Source organism: Acanthaster planci, linkage group LG12, assembly GCF_054643075.1.
Source record: "Acanthaster planci isolate LZ-2023a linkage group LG12, COTS_SCS, whole genome shotgun sequence".
Lineage (NCBI taxonomy): Eukaryota > Metazoa > Echinodermata > Asteroidea > Valvatida > Acanthasteridae > Acanthaster > Acanthaster planci.
The window spans coordinates 5,954,224-5,978,386 of NC_141788.1; the positions used below are offsets into that span (position 1 = coordinate 5,954,224).

The 24,163-nt window shown below is 42.5% G+C and overlaps 1 protein-coding gene across 1 annotated transcript in view; it reads left to right on the forward strand.

Annotated features, from left to right (window-relative positions):
• The first annotated feature begins 7,210 nt into the window (after positions 1-7,210).
• The window catches only part of LOC110984369 (sushi, von Willebrand factor type A, EGF and pentraxin domain-containing protein 1-like), a 38,986-nt gene continuing 22,033 nt past the window's right edge, over positions 7,211-24,163 (forward strand). The window contains 12 exon segments of the mRNA XM_022244510.2: positions 7,211-8,020; positions 8,023-8,064; positions 8,067-8,299; positions 8,301-8,360; positions 8,362-8,541; positions 10,690-10,951; positions 14,626-14,802; positions 15,621-15,785; positions 18,701-18,880; positions 19,460-19,639; positions 23,171-23,374; positions 23,491-23,739. Of these exon segments, the coding sequence (XP_022100202.2) occupies positions 7,771-8,020; positions 8,023-8,064; positions 8,067-8,299; positions 8,301-8,360; positions 8,362-8,541; positions 10,690-10,951; positions 14,626-14,802; positions 15,621-15,785; positions 18,701-18,880; positions 19,460-19,639; positions 23,171-23,374; positions 23,491-23,739 (2,182 nt within the window). The 5' untranslated portion in view covers positions 7,211-7,770.

Sequence of the window (24,163 nt, forward strand, 5' to 3'; positions counted from 1 at the left end):
ACCCTGCGTTAGACTTTCTTGTTCCTCTTTGTTGTGTGAACACAGCGCCTGCAAGATGGTGCTAATCGAAAAGACCGTTGTTTTAAACTGATGAGAAATTTCCTTGTCAGATTAAAAAACAACGAACTTGGTACAAAAATTACAGAAATGTTGTCTTCTTTTCTACTGTTTATTCATCTTGACTGAACCAGTTCCAGCTTTCGTGTCCTTTTACGAATTTACTTCCTTATACACAACGAATGAAAACAATTCTTAAGAGCGTTCGCTTAGACTAGAAAAAAGACCATTAATTAACCACAGGAACCATGAAGGTCCATCTCTACGTTGCATGGCAGGTTTTGCTGATATTTCTCAGAAAGTACAGAGGTAGGTACACAGAATTGTAATGCATTTAAAAAATTAATTCTCATCAATGACAGAACAGGAACAGTCAGGTGAAGGACTATATCGGAAGAATTGTGTGTATTTAAAAAAAAACACACTCGGTATACGCATGCATACGCGTGATTTTCATTTGAGTTGAAGTTTAGGCCTAATACATCGTGAAGGTTTGTTCATTTTAAGCGCAATGTCAAGTTAACCAGAAGTTTTTATAGAAGAATTGATGGTTAGGACTAAATGTTCAATGCACGTGGTATAACATAATGTGCTTTTCTGATATACAAAATCCTCTTTCGAGGCCGTGTAGGCCTTGATCTTTGCAATGATCGTATGTATTCAAGTGATTTTTCATGATTTGTGGTGCCATTTTTTTATCTGGATGTTATTATATAAGCGATGTCGAGCCGTGGAATTTGAAGAATTGACATTTTCTTTGCGTGACAGGGTGTGATGATGGTCTGTATGGAGCAGATTGTGCACTGATTTGTCATTGTATGGACGGTCACCTGCAACGGAACGACGGGCGAGCGTCCAGACGGTTCTGCGCCAGGATTCACAGGCAACAGCTGCCAAGGCATGTAACCATTATAAAAGAAACCTCCCATCCCCGAGGAAATAGAAAAATCTGCAATTCTTTGCTCTAACAATGTAATCAACAAAATATCCTACGGACTGTGTGAATCTGTGGCGAAATTTTTAATGAAAGGGTAACGCGAATACGGCTAGTATTTTGCAAGCTTGGCAATTTTCCTTTCGCCTTTTAATACTGAAAAAGTTGTGAATTCATTTAAGGACTTATCTACAATTCCAATGCACAAAATATCTTTGCAGGACAATAAATGAATTGTCGGTTAAACTGCCCCTTCACTGAAAAATTGAAATGCATCTACTGACTTGATATTGTAAATAACATGACCAAAGAAAGCTTTCTTCACTTCTACATTTTTCCTTTTTATTACAGAAAATTGTCTTCCTTTTAATGGAAATGTGGCGTTGTGCACGACAACCTGTGCACAATTCCTAGGCAAAGCGACAGAAAAATCCTAGATAACATGCAGGTTTTAGAATTAATGTTCTGTAAAGATGATCTATACATAACCTTTTAAAACTGTCAACTGTCCGTGGAAGAACATACAAGATATACTCTCAACTCTTGAGGAGTTCCCCCTTCGATCTTGGTGGTACACCTGTTCTACAATCGATGTGACCTCTAATTTCTTAATGAGGTATCCCATTGTTTTTAAACTCTGAAATTGCTCGACGAATAAGGATTCTGCACGTGCGCATTATTGCTGGCGCGAACAAAGTCGATGTGTGCCTAAAAACTGCGAACGATTATCACTCGGCCTTGTTATGCTTCACAGCGCCATCCAAAGCATTAAAAAAGATATCTCTCAAAAAACCAGTACAAAAGTCATGTATTGTCTCTCATTGTTATCATGCTTTATCGACTTTTACCTCTGAAAATAAACTAGAGAAAAGCATGTTAAAATACTTCTTTTTTCACCTATAACAGTCATCTGTAATTAGGGGCTCATGCTTATCTCCAGGTGATCCAAAAGGGGAAAAGGTGGACATTTTGTGGCTTTGTGATCCGGTATTTTCCTTTTTTTTCTTTTATTTTTTTCGTGATATTACCACAGCAAAGGGCACTACGACCGCGATTGAGGCTCACTTATTGAATTTTAGTACAAAATGCATATCTTAGAATCATTTTAAGCATTTGTGCATTCGAAGGTTTATTTATTGACATGGTAGTGTGCCTGCACACAAACAAAAAAGTGAGCATCGACATTTGATGTTGTGACAAAGTCGTTGTGATCAAGCAGTTCTGACAACGAAACTTCTGCCCGTTGAAATTGGCATTAGAATAGAAAAAGCACCGAAACTGTTCCAGTGTACAAACATTAGAAACACATGAAATTAAAACTCAAAGGTTTGGTTTGATAAAATCCTATAACAAAATGGCAATATCAGGAAGCGGTTGTAATCCTCCTATTCCAGACCCAGCTTTAGAGTCATTCGCATCCCAAATTGTCGCATCCTTCCAAGCTAACCAGCAGGGAAATCGGAGTAGATCGTTTACTTTGCACCTCGTGCGTTTCCCAAACGGAACCAATCGTGAACTACGTTTACAAGCTCGGGGAGTACACGAGTCAGTAGGAGCCAGAGGTAGTAGGCCTACGGAGTGAGGGCAGCTCTGTGTTGGTGCCCATCTCACGGTGCCTTGCAAAGTATTAATTTGAAGTGGCTGCTGAGTACATTTTCAGAGTTGGTGGGACAGATAGACAGTTTCGTTTAGTGACTTATTAATGCTGATTATACCGTACGTACAGTTTAGTAGAACTTTAATTTTAAAAGGTGTTTATCAATACCCTTCAGTATTGACATATCAAAGAACGGCATTTTGCTCCTTCTGAAGAAAAAACCTCTCTGTTACTTATATACAGTTTACGGATGTATCAAGACCTGTCCGAGTCCGGATGACATTCTTTTCTCATGCTTATTAATTAAGTCCCAGATGCCGTTGACAGACTGACTGAGCTAGAAGACGTAATTCGAAACCGTTTCAGTCTGTCGTGGAAGCCAGCCCGGAGTTCCCTTGCCGTGCGTCTGAGTACCTGCTGACGTTTGACCTCACCAATCATTTTTCACCCCTTTCACGAGAGTCGTTCTCGGCGGATGAGAAGCTTACTCTGGTTACAGTGTTTCTTATATATAACAGGTTTTGCCCTTACCCGACGTATATTAATAAGCACCGTATGCTCAGTGCTTGTCCGAGAGCTTGCGAAAAAACCTCACAAGCTTACTCGGGTGGGACTCGAACCCACGACCTCCTGCTTACTAGTGCAGATGTCTTAACCACTCGACCACCGAGCTTGCCGGGGTCGGCTGGCCTGTCCGAGTCAAATGAAGCAGCGGGTACCGCGAACTATTTTCAAGATGTAAGCAGGAGGTCGTGGGTTCGAGTCCCACCCGAGTAAGCTTGTGAGGTTTTTTCGCAAGCTCTCGGACAAGCACTGAGCATACGGTGCTTATTAATATACGTTGGGTAAGGGCAAAACCTGTTATATATAATTAACATCTCCCCAACGCAAAAAAATATATATCTTGAAAATACAATGTTTCTGTTACGCCAAGAAATGAAATAGGAAGTGGAACAGCACAGTATCTTTAAATTAAAACCCTGGAAACTGGTGCTTTTAAAAATATTTTTTGTTCTTATGCTCAAGCAACAATCCTGTTTGATTATAGCTCAAAATATAGCTCTCGGGGCAAAGTACAACTCTTGAACATTTACTTACTGTGATTGCTCATCTAAATCTAGATCTGTGTATAAGAGTGAATGTTTTATAAGTACGTCGGTAAGTTTTACAAGAATATTAACTATAATTTTTAAATTGATATATTTCGAAGATATTTGAGACTTGTGCATCATATAATACTTTGAATTAACACGACTTTTCCATTTTAAATTTGAGATTGATGGGATCTGTTAGGGACTGGAAACCCAATATGTGGACCAAACCCTGGACCACAAAGGTGGAAGGCGAGGAAAGAACCACCACGCCAACCTGACTCCTCAAGAAAAGTTTCAGTATCTCTGAACTTCGAATTTTTTGGAGAGCTTCAAATTGGCCAGTTCATATCTCAGGCCTGGGCTCTTCAGCTCGACAGGGATGCCGCGTTATCAGTGTTCTGAAGGGCAGTGGCACGATGACGTTGGGCGTTAACCACAACTGCGAGCTACCGCGCAGTGGCCGTGCAAACCGCTCCCAGCGCAACAAAAGAGGGCGTGTTTTCTTCGTACTCACCCGCGTTTATGCCGTTTTCCAATACTCAACTGCGGCTCCGTCTCAGGCTTCAACTGATTTTTAACTAGCTGACGTTGAAGCTGTAAGCGCAGTAATTAGTTTAATAGTGCCACAAAACATCAAATAAGATGCAAGAGAGCCAGAAATTACAGTAATCAAGTTTAATTTAAACGCTTCAGGCCCACAATCGGGGATTGGTTTTGGGAACGAAGCCTGAGACAGAGCCCAAGTCGAGTATTGGAAAAGGGCACAAAAGCCTGCGTTTATAATGGAGATCAATGGCGCGTTTCACGCTGAGTACGCGTAACGAATTTATTCCCTAATGCATGGTCGTTGGCCGAGTTCGGGCGGCTTGTTCCCGTATGTTCATTAACTGCTCGGTTTGTTGTTCGTTGGTCGGCCGCTCGAAAACCGGGAACAAACACCGGTTATCGCTGATAGTTAGTGACAAGCAACATATATGCAACATGGCGGCGTCCCTGTAGGCTACGTTATTCAAGAGTTCATGTTTGGATGGGCTGAATTCTTTTCTGTATAAACAGGAACATTCATTTCTGTGTTACGGAAAATAATTAGTGTTAATTTTCCAAAACTTCCCATTGTCTATGGCTTTGGAAGCCATCTCTCTACTTTTTGCAGCTAATCAAAAATCAAAATCTCACTAGTTTTTCCGCGTGTTCCTGTAAAACCCTGACGAGGAGGTGGTGTGTGATCCTGTTCCGAGAACAGTGTTCTTGAGTCGTGTTCCCGCCGTTCGAGCGCAAGAACAAGAAACCCGTGTCAAGAACAGGCCTCCCGAACTCGACCTATGCGTACAAGCAGAACGCGTGCAAGAACCCGCTTGGAAAACTTACAAGCATCTGTCATTTGCCGCTTGGGGGTGCACTTCAACTCTGGGCTGTACTCATTCGAATCGAGTTCGGTACAACAATATCACGGCATAGGCTTTACTCCAGACATCCATCAAGACAAAAATAGGCCTACTATGAATCGATGCGTTAATATTAGCCTGAGTGGACTACAGCTTATGTAGAGCTCTGGTGCCTATAATCATCAAATGATCGGGCACCGCCTCGTCTAAATCAGCCATTTCTGGCATGGGTGTAAATCCTAGGGAGGATGGGGGAGGGGTATATTTTCCCCACTTTTTGAGGTGGGGATGGGCTAATCAGTCATTATCCCCAACATTTTTGTGGAGAGCAAAAAATTTAAGCTGAATGGGAAGAATTGTTTAGACTTCCAATGATTGAAATACGTTCAATATCACTCAAGAAAAAGAAGGAAGAACAGTTTTAAAAAGCCATAAATGTGCCATTTCGAATACATATTTCAGATGTACCTCAATATCATGAACATTGACCTCCATATAGAGTCATATCGTGTCATCCCCCTCCGCTTTTCAAATTATCGTGGTCGGGCAAGTCATCCCCTTACCTTTCCCCATCCCCCCCCCCAATTTTGGCACAAATTTACGCCACTGATTTCCGGTCACATCTGTCAAATTCTGTGACGTCTTATTAAGCTTGAAATCGATATCGCCCGATCACCTCTTCTTTTTAACTGAAACATGCACGTTTATTCTAGTGTTTAACTATTATGTAATTTTCAAATTGCCAATTCCTTTGCATCCATTCAGTAAGATAATATTAAGATGATCGGTAATCGGGACGGTGCAGAATGATTCCTCGTCCGATCCAATCGCTCATTTCAGACACTAAACAAAGAGTGGATGAGGAACAGATAGAATTTTTGACAATATTCCATATTTTCACTCGATGTTATTTTGGAGTAGTTTGATGAATGCGAAAATAACTTCATTTGATAAATTTAGATGTATTAGTATTATTGCCTCGTGATATGGTCCTGCGCAAGTTTATTATTAGTAATGTACTCAGTGATATGTCAGAGATATCGAAGACAGTTTGCATCATTTCGGCGCATAATCTATTCCGAATTAGTACGCGAAATAGAGAACTAATGTAGCCAGCATGAGTCAGCATATTAAGTTCGAAGTGTCACGAAAAAACCTCCAATTCCAATCTTAAAATTTTTTTGGTTGTACTTCACGATTATTTTTGATAGACATGGCGCGGTGACGTCTGACTTAAAGTTGGGTTCAAGATGAAAGGGATTGCATTTAGCATGTAGAATCTTTTTGAGACGGGAGTTTGAGACCTGGATCCGCCTTTCCAAAAGCTTTCCATGTATTTGAAATCTCTGCCGCGCGCATACAAGTTTACTTAACGCCCTCTGACGGTGAACATTGCGTCTAAGCCTATTGCGTGTCACTGTCTCCTATCAATTGAGGCTGCACTTTCGTCGACCTTCCAACATTTTCATTTCCTCGTTTGGCAAAAAGGGCTCTTATCAGATTTGTCTTACGCCGAAACCATGTAAAACATTCAATCCTAAAAAGAGCAAAGAAAACAATTCACGTTTTTACCGAAAGGATCAAGCATTTGGCTACAATTTAGGCCACACTTCCGAAACAAATTCGATTGATGAAAGAGAGAGAGAGGAAAACCCTAAATCATTGAAGACAGAGTGTGTACATTTTACGGTGGCTGACACTGAAAAAGATAAAGGAACCGGTCTTCGTTTAAAGATAGCAAACCTGTCTGTTGGTCATTTTACTCGCCACTTCTATGAGAATGTAAAAATACAAAACATTTTGTAACAATGTATCAGGCTTGTTTCACCTTTAGGGTTGAAAGCTGATAACCGATGATATTTCTACAAGCGATGGGCTTGACAAATCTCCACGATCCATGGATTCCAGGGGAATTTTTTTTTCCAGCTGAAGAAACAACGCCGTTTATTAAGCGCCCTATACTTTGTTATAACGTCACAGGGACCTCATTTCGCAAGTGCCACTTTAATAAGTTGAAACGGGGAAGTCGATTGCAAACCGGATTTGTTGGTACAATGAAGAATGTGGATAACAACAGACAAGCCAGGAAAGCCAACTTCCTCGCCACATATCTTGATGACCCGAAGAGACCACGACAGGCTGCTTCCGATAACTCTGTCGTGTCTCCGAGCAGCCGCGTGCGCAGCCATAGTGCCCTTGCGCAGACGGGGGCAGTCTGGCCGAAACCAAGCCGTGTACATTATCGACCGATTATAATGGGGACTCGGTGTGGGCAATCAGTTCACTGCAAGGTTATGGGATGGTGATGAGTTAGTTGACAGTTCACAGCTGGGCTTAGACGCTCCTCACCGGTTGGCAAGTAAAGCTAGCACTTGTTCTAACCGGCACTATACGGTATGCATGGATGAAAGGCCACGGACCAAGCAAGCTGGGGTTTTTTTACACCGTTGATGCGTGGGGTGTTTTGTGAGCAAGAGGCAACTGTCGATTGCCATTGTTGCAACCAAACAAGAGACTCTATTGGGGTGCGGTAACTGCTTGGAAAGCACAGTCTCTGCGTGAACTTCCAGAGACAGGGGTGTCGAGAAGGGCCAAGGTGTTGTCGCTCGGACCATGACAGCAGCGTGTGCTGCCCCGGCACACTGAGTGGAAAGCCGACGGCCTTCTGGCGATGAGGTATGTTTACTAAAATCCGTGGCAAAGATGTCATATCTCTGCACGGAGTCGCTCCAGTCACACGGCAAGGCAACGGCTACGGAGATGGTGCTGACTGCCTCGGTACCAGGGTTAGGCAGTGGCCCCACGTTACGTTCAGTCACGATCATGCTGCCCTTTCTGTTGCTTTGCATATGCAGTTTGCCTCCTGCTACATCAATGTCTATACTTCACACGGAACCAGACCATTTACTGAACGAAACCGACCAGTCTGTGCCAACCAGCGCTTATTTTGAAAGTCCCATGACGCAGACAACACGCAAAGTCCAAATCAACTCAAGGATCGACGAATTCTGCCGAGGAAAATTTAATGGACGGTGAGGCTCTATACGAAACACAGGAGTTTCAGCTGGTCGAGTCGTATCGAAAGCTGTCCCGTGCCGAAGCTAAGGCCGGATGCTCCAATATGTCCAGCGCCAACGTCCTTAAGGGCCAGGTGGACAAACTCCGTAGCACGGCCAACGGGCAGGTGGATCTGGTCTTTCTCGTGGACAGCTCGGCCAGCGTCGGGAACACCCAATTTCTTCAACGAGCTCAAGTTCGTCAAGAAGCTCTTGGCCAGCTTCGAGGTGGCGGAAGTGGGCCACGCGAGTGTCGGTCATCACCTTCGCTTCCCGCCACCGCGTGGTGGCCAACATTGACCATCTAGGGGACCCCAGTCCCACCAAGCATAAATGCTCTCTGCTCAACTCGGAGCTGCCGGGGATAACCTACGTCGGCGGTGGGACCTACACAAGAGGAGCATTTCTGTTGGCGCAGGTGGGTAATAAAAAGAGACCGATTCCTGAGGACCTACTACTACTACTTCTACCTGATATACCACTGCAAAAACTGGGGTGTTAAATTTAACACCCCCGGTGTTATCAGAGGACTACACCAACACTTTTCACTGGTGTTAAAATTTTTGTGTTGTTTGGTGTTACTTTTAACACCCTCCAGTGCATTGTAACACTTATAGGTGTACAAAGTAACACCAGCGGTGTTAAAGTAACACCCTATAATGTGGTAACCTGATAACACCGAAAAGTGTTGATTTTAACACAATTTTTGCAGTGGAGTGCCGGGCGCTCATGGTGCTACATATATTATCATTATCCCCGCTCATTCGGCTCTCAACATCTGAACATTCCTGAAACCATCTCAGCTCCCCAGGGGAGTATATCAGCTGATGCAGCTATATAAGGTGCACACGGCTAACATAACCATGTCTGCCCGCACAGGTACTCAATTACTCCTGGGTGGAGAGAGGCAGTGGTAAAGTGATTTGCCCAAGATCACAACATCCTGCCACCAGTTGAAATCGAACCCCGACCCTATGATCAAAAGCTACACACCCTAACCACCAACGTCCATAACAGTATAGTTGCCAGGTCCCTTGTTTCGCCATTGACTTTGAAAACCAATTAGACTTGACATTATTCGGCGAAATTAGGGACCTAGTGACTATACATCGTGCTCCCGCCACCTCACTGACAGAAGAATGATTATGCATTAATTTAGCATTTTACGAAATTAGTAGGTCTCAGTTTCTGTGAATTACAAGTGCAATCAATTTCACAGTGAAATGTAATTAATTTCACAGTGAAGTCCACACAATAAATTATGAGAAAAGAATTCTGTATTGGACACATCACAAGCCTTCGTCTCTCACAAAATCCATGGAGGGAAATTTCTCCATGCAAAACCCAATAACTTTAGTCTACCTTTTAAACTAGGTCCCCAAGGTACTGAACCTCTTTTCTCGCTAAAATCCCACTACAATTAACAGGCGTATCCCTTGTTGAAACTTGTTAATTTTTTTTAACTGGAAAATTGTGCATGAAGATATATGGAATTCTTGATGATGGGATATTTCGAAAAACATTGTGCACGAACAAGATACGCCAAAACTTCGTTCTAATTAGTTTTATCACCATGCAAAAATGCCACACAAACTAAACCTTGTAGTTTGCTATATCAGCTCAGATTGCATTTTACTTAATTATCAATTATGACCATGAACCAGCCGTGATGTGTTGGAGAGCCCCCCCCCACCCCGCGGCCAGACGGCATCGCCTTGAACTTCATGTAGACGTGACGATGATTAAACCATTAACGCCAGTTATACTACAAACGACTTCCGCATTTCGTGTCAGTCCAGGCATAATGCATTAACTGTGCTTTTGTATCTGCAATGTCAGCCTCAGTAGTTCCTTCAAAACGGATCGGTTTCTCCTCCTTTCCTTTTTATACAAGTGAAATCATACTAGAAACCAGGCATTGTGTTTTATGGTAAATGTTGATATAGCTTTTCCATAATTCGGCAGGTGATAAATATTTATATTTTCGATTTTTATTTGGGCTTATTACACCATGTACCTGCAGTCTTAAGTTATTTTTTTTCCTCTGTACAGTGATATTTTGCTCATCGTGTAACGGAGCACTAGAATGTATTTAAACTCCTCGTCGTATATCTTGCAGTACACCCTGTCTTAACAACACACTGCTGGTCTGTCTATAAATATCGACCGAATATTTGAGAGATATTTGTAAATAATTACGGTACTTTGTTTGACCTGTTGCCCCAGGTTCACCCCGAGGATCAACACAACATCGGCTGAACTTATTTTTATGACTTTGCGTTAACGCTGGGTCACTGCCAGCCCAAGCCTGATTTACAAGTCACAGTGTGACCTTGAAGACATATGTGCTGATGAGTGCGTTATATACGCTCCCATTTGGGAAGCATTGTTTTCAATTGATGGCATTGTCAGAAGAAAAAAAATGGCATTTGTTCATGCTGGCTTATTTAATTTTTTTTTTGCTCTTATATCTCATTTTCCCTCAGTCTCCTTTTTCTTCTATAAGATATATGATTCGTTGAAATTCTGGGCCTGATGGAAATTCCATTGTGTTTTTTTCGCGCAGAAAGCGTTATCGTCGCCTTTCACTCGCCCCAACGCCACCAAAGCTGTGTTCCTTATTACAGACGGCTATTCCAACGGCGGCGACCCTCGTCCGATCGCGCAGGACCTTGCCCGCAACAACGTGGAGATTTTCACTTTCGGGATTAAAAATGGGAACGTGAAAGAGCTGTACACGATGGCGACAGCGCCCAAACGAGAGCACTGCTACATACTGGATACTTTCCATGAGTTCGAAGCTCTGGCTAGGAGGGCGCTTCATGAAGGTGAGTTTCTACTAAGTTTCACTGCGTTGTTATAGGGCTTAAATGGATTTGGGTTATATATTTTCGTTTCCAAATTCAAAGCACAGCAACGCGTTGAAAAAAATCCAACACGGTCCCTTGAAAAAGAAAATCATCACAGGTTTTAGAGGAGAGACAGGCATGAAGAAAATTTCCATTATTTTACTTCGACTGAGATTGAAGTTTTCATGAAGGGACGGACATAAGATCCTACATCATATATTTGTGAGTGCGCAAACGTAGATGTTCCTTTCACATGGAAAAATAAATGAATAAGTGGGCCCTATACAGAATGAGCTGAAAAGTAGGCTTTATAGCTAAACGATATCTATTTTCAAATTTGCTCTATACCGCAAGTAGGCCCATACCAAAATTAGGCCTACTCAGATCACATAAAATCTTAGCTTTCGACGAATAATTGGGGGCCATTTTATTGCACCACAAAGATAAATACCACAAGATTCCAAGTTTGCATCTTTTGGGAAAGGTGTACTCTTCGATAGGCATTTCCATAGGCGACCCTTGGGGTCGGGATATCAACCCCCCCCCATTGGTTAGTTTGGTCGGCAAAATCGTGGTCTGTCGGCAAAATAAGAAACGAAGAACGGAGAACGAAGGTGAAAGGAAGGGAGACACAGTACACTCGTTTTGCGTCAAGGTCCGTCGGCAAATGAATTTCATATAGGCCTATAGCACCCCCCCCATTGAAAATGGTCTAGCGACGCTCATAGGCATTTCGGTAAGAAAAGATAGAAATTGGGCACAACTGATTTGGTTTTCCTCTTTTTTGGGGGGGGGGGGCTGTATGTGTGTGTGGGGGGGTGGAGAAAAATGAGCCATTTCAGTATTCCAACCAGCGCATGCCCAAAATAAGACCTAAAAAAGAGGTCATTCGGACAGCCGTGTGAGGTCTGTCCACGGACGTGCATAACAAAATCTGGACTCGCAATGCCCTTAATCAGCTTATAGAGTCATTGAATCCACTCGCAGCCATTTTACCGAGCCGAATACAAAGCTTTCCTGGTAATGCCCGCCTTTGTTCTTCCTGACGTCAATAGTAGGGAGCCAACCCACGCCTTTGTATTCGGCTCGGTAAAATGGCCGCTGGTTGGCTTCTTTTTCATACAAAGGCGTTGCAAGTCCAGGTTTTTTTTATATACGTCCTTGGGTCTGTCCTCATCAGCGCTGCCCTAAACGGAGACTCGTACGCATGCTTTGTTCCTTGCTATTTCGAAATACCGAACTTGCTCATAAAGTTTCCGATTTTTTTCATGTAATATTTTATGGCCTTAGGGGCAGGGGGCCAGATTTCCTCAAACAATAGTCATATACAAATGCATTATCCCTGTTGATTGGAAATAGCTTTGTTTTGACATGTGCTGTTTTCCATCAGTTTTACTCTGTCTTGCGGCAGTTATCTACGCACAAGGTAAACACATGTTGGAAAAACTAACTCAAAATTTCCCGCTCAATCAACATTGACGCGAACACACAAATCGGCTGGTCCCTGTCGATTGGAGAAGCTTCGCTATAATTTCAAGGCATAGCAGTCTAGTGACTAATTTTAAGCGCCCTCTTTAGACAAAATCACAATTAGCCAGGTCCCCTAACTGTCGAAGCGCGCTTTGGTTATGGTGTGCGGGTCAAGGAGCGGGCACTGTAGACACGCTGCTCTTGCTGCACGTTGCACGCACCCAGTAGCCCATGATCCAATATTCAGTAACGTCGCGGCAGTTCTGTCAGATTTTACCTGTTAAGAATTTCGGCCATTGCGGTAAGTTTTGCCATGTGTTCAGTCTTGCCATGACCCTTTACACCAGCAGTGCAGTTGAAACTAAAATCTGTCAGGATGATCCGACACATATCTGGCGTACGTGCCGCTTTAATCGTTTATCATTTATGAACGTCAGTCATGTCAGTTCCACGACCCCCCCGACTCCTTAAGTTCATTAATCTTTCAGCATGTCAGACAGCCCTATTCATGGGGAACTATTCAGACAGTTTTTCCCAGCAGTCTTGCGGACGTTGTTTCAGCGCATATCCTCTGCCAATTGTCACCATCCTTCCTAAATGTTCAGGTAGTTCCTGCCTTGTTTGTGTGTTCGACCTTGTGTGCAGGGTGATGGGCTGTCCACCTTGACAGAAAGAAAACACCTGTCACAGGCTGCTGGAATCTGTTTGTGTCCCACCCCAAAGTCTTTGGATATAATTTTTTTACTTGTAGTTGAAAATCTTTCAGTCAGGTCTGTGGAACGTAGGGCGGAGTCAATTGGAATAATTCACTGTTTGAATATTCGACCTTCAATTCGATCGAATATCCGATTATTTGTTCGTACCGACCAGCAAATTGTCGAACAATCCATATACAAAATCAGTTGCAATAATGCACAAAATTGTTTATTTTATTCACTGTAATAGCTTCTCATGTCTAGGAGTATCTCCATCCATGATATAGCAAGATTTAGAAACAAACAATACTTCTTGTCCTTTCAAAATTTGTAATGAACAAATTAATTTTTGAATCATTGTAAGATTTCTGTCGCTTTTCATTTGAGTCTGCTTGAAACAAGCCTCCACAGTGCAATTTTTCACATTTAAAACAAAAGAAAACTCTCCCTTTGTTTTCATGAATTTTGCATTCAAATGTTTGAATTCGAAAAATAATATTCGAATATTTGGTACTCGATCGAATATCCGAATATTTGGATATTCGACACAGCCATAGTGGAACGTGCTCATTATGCATCAGACGACCAGTTCTCAGAACTCACAGGATGTTAGATATCTCAGATGAGATGGTGAGGACGTTTCAGTAATTTTGACTCTTTAATTATTGATTTCTCTGACTTTAACCAATTATTAAAAAAGGCAAAATGATAAATTGAGCATGTGGGTCACTCTTTGTGTTAAACATCCAAAGTGTGACATTGGGATATTTTGTTAAACAAATTATCGAACTTGAAATTGGCTGCCTGCTGATTTTGCATCAACAAGCCTTTTGTGAGTTAAATTTGAATTAACTCTGGTACACTGAGTTATCTGATTGCACATAACCGTACATGTAAAAATTTGAATTCCCCAGACTAAAGACATTGTTGCTGTACCTCTTGATTCGGGACAAGCTTTTGCATATCGACTACCATATCTGGAATGGACTGGTTCCTTTGTGCCCTTTTTATCCATTGAGAACAGTGTAATTGTTGCAAGGCATCTCTTATATAACAAAGCAAAAGCTTGCCTAGAATCATGAGGAATAGCAACAGTGTTTTTAGAGGAGAGCATTCAAATTGTTAATGTAACTCAATGTATCAGACTTTATTCAAATTCAACTCGCAAAAATATTTGTTATGCGCAGGAGTTGGCCATCTCCAATTTAACACAGACGTTGCACATTTTGATTAAAAAATGAGTGCGACTGAAACGTTACAAAGTACGGTACCCTAAGTAGGGGCACTAAAAGAATACTCCAATAAATAATGGATAAAGAAAAATACATGTAATCAAATCTTTGCCCAAAATAATGCAGAAAATATTTTTTAAACGAGACAAACCAAATCATTACAAAATGAAAACTTTACATTAAAAGACAGTGAAATGCATAAAATGTGTTCAGATAGAGAGAAGAAGTTCATCATTTTTTTCCCTCCCTTTTCCAGATCTTCGTCTGGGAGAGTTCATACTGGAGAATGCTGGACTGTGCTCATCGCTCTGCCCCGTGGGAGGGCATTGCTGTCATCCCTTGGCGACGTGTCGATGTGGCACCACCAACGGCCAGTACGAATGTGTTTGCCCGCCGGGCTACCACGGGAGTGGGTTTGTGAATGGTTGCCACGGTAAGTGAGGCCTTAATTGTTCTTTAGAGAGAGCTTGTATTTACAAGCTCCTGTCATGTACATTGATGGATGCAGGAGGGGGCTGTGGGGACTATGTTCCCTCTTAAGCAGTTAACATCGGATTTTCTTACCTGAAAAAGCGGTTGGGGCAGGATTTTTTTTTTTACCTGCAAATTCTTCAACCTTGCAATTGCACTCTGCCCCAACAAACCATGACTCGTTAATATGTCAACTGCAGAAATAACAAAAGAATTCTTAAACAATTGTACACATCCTCCATGGAACAAATAAGGAAAATTTTGTGTGTTTACACGTCATCCGGCATTAAGTGGTTAAAAGGAGAACAAAGCTTTACAAGAAAAAGGTAAATTTTGGCTCGGTTTTATTTCCCTTCCTTCCAAAAGCATACTTCGAGCCCCTACATGCAGCCCCAACCTTTCAGAAGGGCCCGCCCCCCAAAAAATTGGTATGAAATTTTGGCTGCCCAAACAACAATTTGGCTCCTTCCAGATCTGGCCTTGATTGTTCAGGGCCTAGCACAGAGAAAACACAAGGCTTACATATAGTTTGAAGACATTTAGCACATAGTCCTCTAGGAAATCATGTGAAGTGTGTCTGTGAATGCCACAAAAGAAATGATCTTGAGAAGTAGCAAATCACTGTATGTGGGTTGACAGTTTACAAGGTAGTATACCGTATATTTTCCTGTCACCAGTAGGGATCTGTGCTGCGTATACGCCACACTTCCATTTAGATTTCAAACTGAGGCAGTTTTCTTTGGTATGGTTCATAATATTACCTTTTCTTCTTTGGTTTAGCCTGCCCTGCAGGCACTTACAAGCCTCAAGCCATTCCAGGGGGCATCAGCACCTGTAGGGCATGCCCAGACCCCAACCACACCAGCGGGCCCGGCAGCATCAGTGTGACAGACTGCACGTGCCGGAGTGGTTACCAGGCAGTGGACGGGGAATCAGCCTGTCGGAGTGAGTGTGATATCTGAATTGTTTTTCCCTGTACCAGAAATGGATTTTAAAAGTTTACTGTGATAAATGTGTGGTGGATCATTGGTAGATTTAACAAAATTCTTCACCAGCACAATCTTATACATTAGAGGGATAAGTAACCTATAGACTGATCCTATTGCACGCCATAAATGCGGTGGCACCGCACTCACATGCACATTCGTCAGCTTGATGTGCGCGTTCATTTGGCAAATCATGACACCATGTTGGTTGAAGGGGCATGTAACCCACGAGTACCACTCGTCCACGAGCGTTGTGCCTCCGCAGTAATGGCTTCAAATTCTGGTTGTCGAATTACACTTTCCGCCTTGAGTAGAAGCACCCCCTCATCGGTTTAAAAGATCCATGTTAGTGGGGAGTGTTCATTTTCTTGGTAGAGAGAAAACCAGAACGCATGCGTTTTATAGTCGTCTGTGAACCAGCACAGTGCATTTGCTACCAAAGGAGTCTGCGTTGCTAGGAGAGTTGCGCCCTCTCTTGGTCCAGCTTGGGGTTCATAAGTGTAGTGTGTGTGAATTCTAAAAAGATGCTGACTCGGCAAGCTTAGTCATGGACGCCATTTTATAAAATCTGGACTTAAAATGTCCTTTTATCGACTGTAGCCACTGGCAGCCATCTTACCATGCCGAATACAAAAGCCAGCCAATGAAACTGTTATTGCCATGAACAAATTTTGTTAACAATGGTCAGCAAACCTTTGTATTACCTTTGTTTTTGGCGTCATTAGCTTCAGTGACCTATGTGATAGCGACTCCAGACTTTTAATATGACGTCTGTGGGTTTGGTGCAAATTTCTCAGAGTTTTTTGCAGTGTTTGGCATGGTAAGAGCTCTATAGTTAGGGTTAATCAAGTTTTGATAAACAAAAAAGTTTTATTACAAGGAACTCTATGACTTATGATGACAATTTGTGTCCTAATGTGCATGCATTCTGTTTTACTTGTCTATCACAAGCCCAGCCACTTGTAAATCACAAGATCATTCCAAGTCCAATGTGTGGATTGATTTAATTGGAAACGTTATGAACTGCACAAAGTTAACTTTCAATGCCCAGAAGGCAAGTCACTGTTTCCTGAGTTTGACTGGGAATAGATATAATGTTACACTCAAAACACAAACTGCTTCATAATATTAGGCTTGGCACCAGACATATGTAATGAACCCTATATAAACAAAAATTGTAGTTAAAGAAAAACCACAGACAACACTTAGGAGGTTTAATATTATTACATAGTTTTTAGAGAGCGCTGAGCAATTGGTTGAGTAAACACTCACAGATTCCTGAAAGGAAATCTACACTCTGAAGCAATCAGGCCCCAAGATGGAATGTACACAAGCCGAGCAGCAGGAAATCTCGGGGAAGTTTATTGCCTGGTTATCGGCTCCGGCTGGGAGCCCCGGGATGGTCCTAATAGATCCCCCGTAGGGATAAGCCAACTCACAATTGATTTTGCTGGAAACCCGCATCCTTGAGCCAGCCACTGTGCCTGTGGCTGCATGGGTGAAGGACCCTGCCCTCAGCTGAAGGTCTCTATTGAAAAACCACTCTGTCACCTACTATATTCCTTTGGGTAGGCAAAGCTTGCAGAAATAACACCCTTGGAGTCAGATATAAACTGTACATTTATCCACTGTTTTAAAAGAGGGTTTCTTCATAATATTTATCAAAAGTGTTCATAATTTGTTTGTTTAAAAAGGTGAGTGAGATATTTTTAACAATTTAATAACAAATTGGTCTTTTGATTTAGCACTTATATAACAACCAGCCATAGATTTGTCAGCCCCTGTAGGCAATGACAAAACTGATATAAACATTATCAGACCCTTTTTCTCCACATTGTTACTATGGCGACAGTAAACTGGACTGAAATGTAGATAATCAAATGCTGAAATGAAAGTTGTGGTCCTGTTTCAAATACGTGTAAGATAATCGAACTGTACATGTACAACAAGATAGACAAATAAGATAAAACAAACAGACAGCTTTAACCCTAACTCCCAGAGTGATTTACTCGGAACCATACCCATTCACACAAATTCCAACACCATGGTAAACTGTGCATAAAAACTGTTGGACTCTGTTTATTTTGGGTATGCCTGAACCCATGTTAAAGCACAAGCAGTTTAGCCCCTTGCCGACGGGAATTTCTTCCCGAAAGCCGACTCCAAGAATTCCAGTCTCCCTTGGCCACGAAGGCCACCTGCCAAACCGCAAATTCTCGGTTTGTGGCCCTGCGTGCTCTGCACGCTCTGAATTACACAGTGAAAAGGCTGATTGTTCGGTGGCATGCAGCTCTACTCACGCTTCCACATTCCCGTTGCCTCAATTTCAAAGTGGTGACTATTGTGAAGCTGGTGATTATGATGCATAATTCATTTCTGGGCTACACACAAAGGCCAATCACCATATATATATACAAGAGCCATGGTCTGCCTTCTTTCACTGTGTTCGCTCGAGCGTGGGCCGGGAATAATAGCTGAAAAGCGGGCTGAGGATCTCAATTTTTACGGCGGCTCTAGCCGCGTCCCGGCCCGAAGGGGTTAGGGGTACAGTACCCAGTGCCACAAATTCACACACTTTACTGGTGTTCAACTCTGTGTGGTTAGGGACGGTTAGGGTTAATGGATGATCAGAACATAAAGAATTGTTTTGTGCTTTTAATCGAGGGAAAAAAGTCAATCAAATTATGAAAGTTATGGCCATAATTTTCCCTAATTTGACATGTGCATTCGAATTCATGGGTGATGTGTTGAGTGCATGGGGGCAATTGTTCTCAGGCTCCGCAGTCAGCTTTCTAGATACATTGAGATTACTTGTCCTTGAGGGAAACTTTTGACCTGTTTTATTCCCCCCCCCCCTTCCCTTTCTGTGTGCAGTGATCACGTGTCCGGCCCTCTCTCCGCCCACCAATGGGTTCTTTGTCACGGGGCAGTGCAGTAACACCATCCACAGTGCCTGTGCGCTGCGCTGCTCCCCTGGGCATGAGCTGATCGGTCGCTCCATCTTGGTGTGTTCAGCGGACGGCTCTTGGAGCAATGAGCCAGCAACTTGCAAAGGTGGGCTATTATGGGAGGATTAAGTGCATTTTTTCCCTTTGACAGCTGCATTTTATAAAGGTGACAGATGAAGAAATGATGAACTACAGTTGCGCTACAGTCTTCAGTTTTTTGAGAATTAGTCCTTCGGCTTCTATGGCATATTGATTTTGACCGAAATTGGCTGATGATTCTTCCCTCAAGCAGTCTCCCGTTTCAGCTAAGCCATCACAAATCATAGATGATTGTATAAATTACAAATGTAAAAGAATCCATCCATTTTTAATGTTGTCAAGCTGTCAGGAGATAGCATTCAGCAGTCCGTTAAGCTCTGTAATAAGTAAGCAGCAAACACTGAAAAAGATTTTTGGTCTCACATTGCATTTTATTTTTGAAGTGAACAAATGTTGGCCTATAGCTTTAAATATAGAAGGGGTTGATGTTTTGTGCTAGAAATAGGTTTTTTACATTGTTACTCATTTGAGGGGAAATTTTGTTTGGCATATTTCAAACTTCTCTTCCAAAAATGTTCCAAAATTAAACACTGGTTAATTTCATCAAGTACTTGCAGGTATCTTCCAACCCTTCTTTTTATGACAGTGAAGAAGTGCCATCCCCTCCAGGAGATCCTGGGTGGAACGGTCCACTGCACCAGCGAGGACTTTGCATTTGACACGGAGTGTACCACCGTCTGCGACAGGGGCCACATCCTGGTTGGCTCCAAGGTCCGGAGGTGCCTGCCCATTGCCCGATGGGATGGACTGCCCTCTGCCTGCCGAGGTAACACTTCATTTCTGTGACACAAACGTGATTGACAAAATTGCATTGACCGCCATTACCCTTGTGTCACTAAAGGTATATTGGAATTCATTGCAGTTCACTATCTTGGTGCTCAGCACTCAATCTTAAATGGTTATAAATCCAATTTTTTTTTAAATTTCAGGAGAATGGATCTTTCGAACCTTTCTAGTGGTCTAAATCCGGGGGAACGTTCCCCCCCCAGCAGAAGTTTAAGCTTACCTATCTCCGTCTCAAGCACCTTCTTTCTCAATTGAAATTTAATAGACAGCCACATGTCATTTGCTTCCAGTGCCCCGGTGAAGAAAGGGTGTCCACCCCTGGATTGGCTCCTCAGAAATTACACCTTAGTTGCACTGTTAGAGCTTTCTTTTGTTGACAAATGTTGATGGTCATTTTATATGGCCAGTTAAGAGTCTGTATGAATTCCAACCTTAGTTTGTAATTGATTTTGCCTCAAAATTGTACTTTTAAAGGGGGAGGGATACTTATCTCACTTTTCATAGCATTAAAATGTTGATTAATCCTTTTCAAGCAAAACAGCAACTTTGACAAACTCGAATGTGAAATAACACTTCAGAAGATCCAATTGACTGACGTGTGCAAGTCTGTCGATTGCTTCAAGATCCTGGACTGATTCTGGCACTCAGTCAAGGGCAGAGTTGAGTTGTTCCTGGGCGAATGTCAAAATATGAGATGTGAACTGTTTGGAGTATGCTCACAGAAGAATAGTTACACCCTCAAAGCAAGTGAATAGAGCAACCCAAGGCTGCTTCCAGATAGTCACTGCCAATGATTTCCGGACTTGCCAAGTTCATGCCAACATTGTCCTTTGGCAGCCAGATCTGGGCCTTGTTCCAGTCACGCAAACTTTCAGAAGGTTCAGAAATTAACATTAATAACCCCTTGTATTAAGGCAATCTTTGGGCAAGCTTATACAATAGGCCAGGTGACAACCACTGATAAATTTTTCCCTGGTAACCCATGCACAAAATATATCCTGGGTACCCGGCTAAATTGACCAGTGGCTGACAAAATGGTCAGTGCTTGAACTTTAGCCTGGGTCTGCAATTGTTTGATGTGATTAAAGACCAACTCCGACGATACTAATTTTCTCATATTTAATCCTATTCTGAAGAGCCAAGTCTACTAAAAATGGCACAAACCAATATCTCCCTTGTAATACACGTTTTTGTGTTCGCAAAACACAGGTTTTTGTACCCATTTTTCCTGCAAGTCCAGTCCGGTATTGTTAAAATGGACGTGTCATCAGACTCATTGGTGTTTAATGAATATTGATTTCTGTGATGTAGTAACGTGGAGAAGAAATACCACAGCGCATGCACTATATAGGAATGCATAGCACATGTAGCCGTGGACGACAGCACTAACTTGAAAAACACTCTCATTCTTCGGAAACTCGATGAGTTTCAACCCCAGTTCTTTCACAGAATTTCTAGTATATCCACCAATGACGCACAATTTTGTCATTATTGTCAATCATGACAAAAGGAGCACAGACTTCTGGTCGGAAAAGAAATAATGCGGCACTTGAGACCCGGCACACAGATCGATCCCCAGTGCACTCGTAGATGTAGTCCCAAGTTCATGTACATGTACGATCGTAGTGGAACCAGTCGTGCCACGAATACCAGTTTCAATGTTTACTCCAGTTTTACAACATGCAACATTCTCAGTGGCACTGCCAGCGGTCAGATTGTGGAAATTTTTCATAAAACTAGAAGACACCATTCAAAATTTTTGGCAAAATTACAAAAATACAGACGCAATACGACATGATTTGCTAATGAATATATTTATTGCACACCAAACACAAGAATAGTTTATTTTCAAACTTTCAAAACCATTAGACACTATGAATTTCAGCACCATGAATTTGCAGTTAATTTGCAGTTTCACTGTGAAATTGTTTTTTCACTGCAACTTCATGGCAGTTCACGTGGTGAAAACATCGTGAAAATAATCCCGGATATGACCCCTTGCCGACACCTTGAGGTCAAGTGAAAACACCATGAAAATGCAGTGAGCCCATCTAGGGGGCCTTCCTCATTAACTTTGCGGTGGGGCTAATCCTTTAAATTCTTTAAGGACCCATTGTCTCATAAAAAGTACCATTATCTGTCTTCTTACTGTGGTGGTGACAGGTGTAAATGTACACTGAACACCCCAATCACAATGTTCGCATCCTTGCAATGTACATGTAATCCCGGCCAGGTTGTTCATACATTACATCATGGCCTGTAGCTGAATGAGAACATTGTAGGGACTTCAGCAAAACGACTCCCCACGAATTATGTCACCTCACAGAAACATTTATTTCAATTTTGTGGCATATCTGTGATTTATATTTAATTTGCTTGAGTAGAGTTATACTCATGAATATTCTGGAAATTCATAATTCCCATGGCCATTTATGATTACTCATCGACAATTAAACAACAGTCAGCACCGAGTGCACACTGTTATGAATGATGTTGGAGCAGAAAACACTAGTGCCAAAAAGAATGTTGAAATTTGGGGGAAGACGCAGACTAGTGAAAATTCTGCTTAAAGACTAGTAAAAAGCCATCACTGCTGCTTGTTCTTCCACCACTTTGTATACAGTTTCACAGTCTTTTGGCAATTCCATAATTCGATGTGGTAACTTCACAACTTCACCACTCAATGTGCCTTTTGCCCACAAAAGTTGGAAATATTCATATGTCTTCTGGTATGTGGTCAAGGGGGGGTGTTGTGACATCTAACACCAAGTTTCGTGGAATTTTATGAATCGTGTCACAGTTTAGAGCTGGGGAAAAAAAACTTGTGTCCTTCCTCCATGGTTCTACATAAGCAAAATGTGCTTATCAACTGTTCAGCTGCATCCGGCAAATTTGAGCCATCGTACGTGTATCCATCTCTTCTCACAGCTCAAAAAAGGAAAAATCAATCCTGTCTTTTCTAGGAAAGACAGGATCCTGTGTTCACAAAACACCTGCTTTACATTCACAACATGTGGAAAGAAAGTTTTGTGGTTTTCACAAGTTCCCTTCGCATTTCGCTAATCACGGTAGTTCGAAAACACGCACGCAATATTGCTTCATGCAAGGTTTCCGCTGGTTCCTGGAGGCCCAGACCTAAACAGGGGTATTCAATCGCTCTTTTTGTTGGTAACCGGTACGCTAATTCCTGGCTGTCTATCACACTAATCTTTTATTACCCTTTGACAGTTAAACCGCTGTTTTCCCATCTTCCACGGTGGGAAGCTGGACTGGGGGTGTACCGTTATGAATAACAATAGGACCATAAGCTACAAAGAAGTTGACGTGAAAAGTCCGTGAAACTGCTGTTAGCTAATCCGCTCCCAAGCTGATCAACTTTCCACCGTGAAAACGGGCTTACATTGCCTTGACAAAAATTTCACGGTGATTTAATAGTAAAACTGCATTTTCACGGTGTTGAAAGTTCATAGTGAGAGTTGGTCTTTAATGCTCTGATTTTTCTCCCCCTCAGCTGTGACCTGTCCCCCCTTGGAGCCTGTCTCCCACACCTCACTGCAACCGGCATCTTGCAGTTCAAACAGGCAGACCTACGGAACCGAGTGCGTCACAGTCTGTGATCCAGGCTATCAGCTCCAAGACGAGAGCCAGAGTGCACAGCGGTGCTTGGAATCTGGCTTGTGGAGTTCAAAACCCAACCCGTCCAACATCTGCCTCGGTAAAGTATTTACATTACCCAGAACAGTTGTAAACGGCCAGTTCACGTTCATGCTTCAGGATTCAAAGTGTCGAAGAGTTTCTTTTAACAGAACTCTTCTGTTTTTCTCTTATTAGATGTGACAACTCCTGACATCCTGTGTCCGGTTGATATCACCGTCAACGCCAGCCCCGGCGACAGTGTTGGGAACGTGTCTTGGGCGGAACCGCTGAGCGTTGATAACTCAGGGGACGTTCCCACAGTGACCGTCACGCCAGTGGTCCGCTCTCCCTGGTTGTTCCCCATCGGAGACACATTCATCACGTACTTTGCGACTGACAAGGCAGGGAACATGGGCAGTTGCAGCTTTGTCGTCACAGTCATTGGTGGGCCCCGTTGAGGCTTTGCGTGGTAGCCATCCTGCAGGACAGTTCTTTTGTTTCACAGAGAAACCTGTATGCAAACCCTGTGGAACAAAAGCACTGGTCTTCAAGATGGCAGCCATGCAAACCATCTATTAATGTACAAATGTGTGAACAATTTAGCCCCAGCCTACTTGATGGATAACTTAATTAGGTTCACAACTATAACGCGTGGCATGTTTAGAGTTCCTTGGTGGTTTTTCAAAGTTCAAGACAGACTGTCTAAGAAACAGCTCCCTTTTCACCGGAATTTCTTGTGTAGAATAACCTGGACCAGTCTGTGAAATTAGCATCTTCCCTTGGCAGTTTTAAATCATCACTGAGATCAGTCCTCTCAGAGTCTTAGTGGTCAAGTTAGATGTTTTCCTCTTCTTATGTTTTGTGTTCT